The 1,357-nt window shown below is 45.1% G+C and overlaps 1 protein-coding gene across 1 annotated transcript; it reads right to left on the reverse strand.

Annotated features, from left to right (window-relative positions):
* Positions 1 to 703: 703 nt before the first annotated feature.
* Positions 704 to 1,321, reverse strand: LOC104465379 (uncharacterized protein C7orf31-like). Its single transcript, XM_010078402.1, has one exon. The coding sequence runs from the start codon at positions 1,319 to 1,321 to the stop codon at positions 704 to 706; it is 618 nt and encodes a 205-aa protein (XP_010076704.1).
* Positions 1,322 to 1,357: the final 36 nt, after the last annotated feature.

The raw sequence follows: 1,357 nt of genomic DNA on the forward strand, positions 1-1,357 counted from the left end.
AATACAAGGCACAGTAGATTTGGCGTAGAAATATAGGCATGGAGAGGCCACGGTCAACCTTAGAGTGTGGAGGCTTTGGGAATGTACAGTGCACAAACAAAGAGACTCCACAGCTCACAAGCATCAGTGTTTGTCCCTGTGTATGTGCAGTAGTGCTGACATTATTGGAATTTGACTCCCTGCAGAGTAGCAGAGGGTCATTTTGACCTGGAAGCTTGGTGCCTGTGAGGGCCTGCAAAGGGCCTTTTTGGGTCACTAACCAATCCCCAGCTGTTGCTGGCAACTGTGCCATAGCTCCTTTCATAAACTGGCCAGGTCCATTCTGTTTTCTGATCCTCTCCTCATCTATTGAAGAGCTAATCCTGAACCTCCCTGCTGTGACCATTAAAAATCATCTTGTGATTCCCAGCCTAAATTTATTTGCAGTCAGACTGTAATGCTCCATTTGGGCTTTAACGAACCAGCTTTTTCTCTAACCAGTGTTTATCCCACTAGTGTGTTTCTCAAGAAGTCATGTTTTCAAGCCTCTAGACCAAGACAAGCTCTTCTAGTCTTCTCAAATAGGCTGCACACGTCCTGGGCTACCCTAGCTGGTCTTCTCTTTACTGTTTGGAATTTATTGTGGTTCTCTAGGAAAGGACAGATAGTTTGTACTGAGGTACTTTTTATTTGTTACTCTGTTTTTAGAGAACCAAGGAATGTGTCAGTTAAAGAAATTTCCCTTAGTAATGTTGTCTCTGAGGTCTTTTGTCTCTCCTCTTATGGAATAATGAAAATGTTTTTGTACTGCCATCTTGGAGAAGGAATGCTGCAGCTCCAGCAGTGCTGTCTGACGCTGAGGAACCTCACAGCTAGGGATCCATTCAGGCAAGGCTGTCTCTCTTGGCCCATCCTCTGGTCTCCATGCAGGCTGATGTACTTCTTGATGCCAAAGCTTGTGCAACAGGATTCTGCTTTCCTCACTCTTTGCATCCAGTGGTAAGCTTGGCTTACTTAGACTAACTGGGTTTTCCCATACTGTATGTTGGTCCAAATGTCTGGGCTGGAAGTCTTCATGGGAAAGGGAATATGCAGATTTTGGAACAGATTCAATTTCAGGCCTTCCTGAACACTGCCCCCTGTATAATGCTTTTGTTGGCAATGTGTCAGTGATTTTCTGAAGTTTTTTTATTGGCAGCCTTCTCTCCAGATAATGAACTTCCTGGTAGCATGTCTGAGGTAGAGTGGTCTGCTCTTGGCTCACATCCCATTCCTGGTCTGTGCTTTCTGTCACTTTACGCTGCCAACCTAGGCTGGTTGCTGTTTTTATTTCACTCAGCATTGTGTCTGAGTAGCTGGGTGTGACAAGCCCAAGATC

The sequence above is a fragment of the Pterocles gutturalis genome, unplaced genomic scaffold (genome assembly GCF_000699245.1).
Source record: "Pterocles gutturalis isolate BGI_N339 unplaced genomic scaffold, ASM69924v1 Scaffold53278, whole genome shotgun sequence".
NCBI lineage: Eukaryota > Metazoa > Chordata > Aves > Pterocliformes > Pteroclidae > Pterocles > Pterocles gutturalis.

Bases quoted from the DNA above. Each gene is read 5' to 3' on its own strand.
- LOC104465379 (XM_010078402.1), bottom strand. From the start codon at position 1,321: ATGCTGAGTGAAATAAAAACAGCAACCAGCCTAGGTTGGCAGCGTAAA.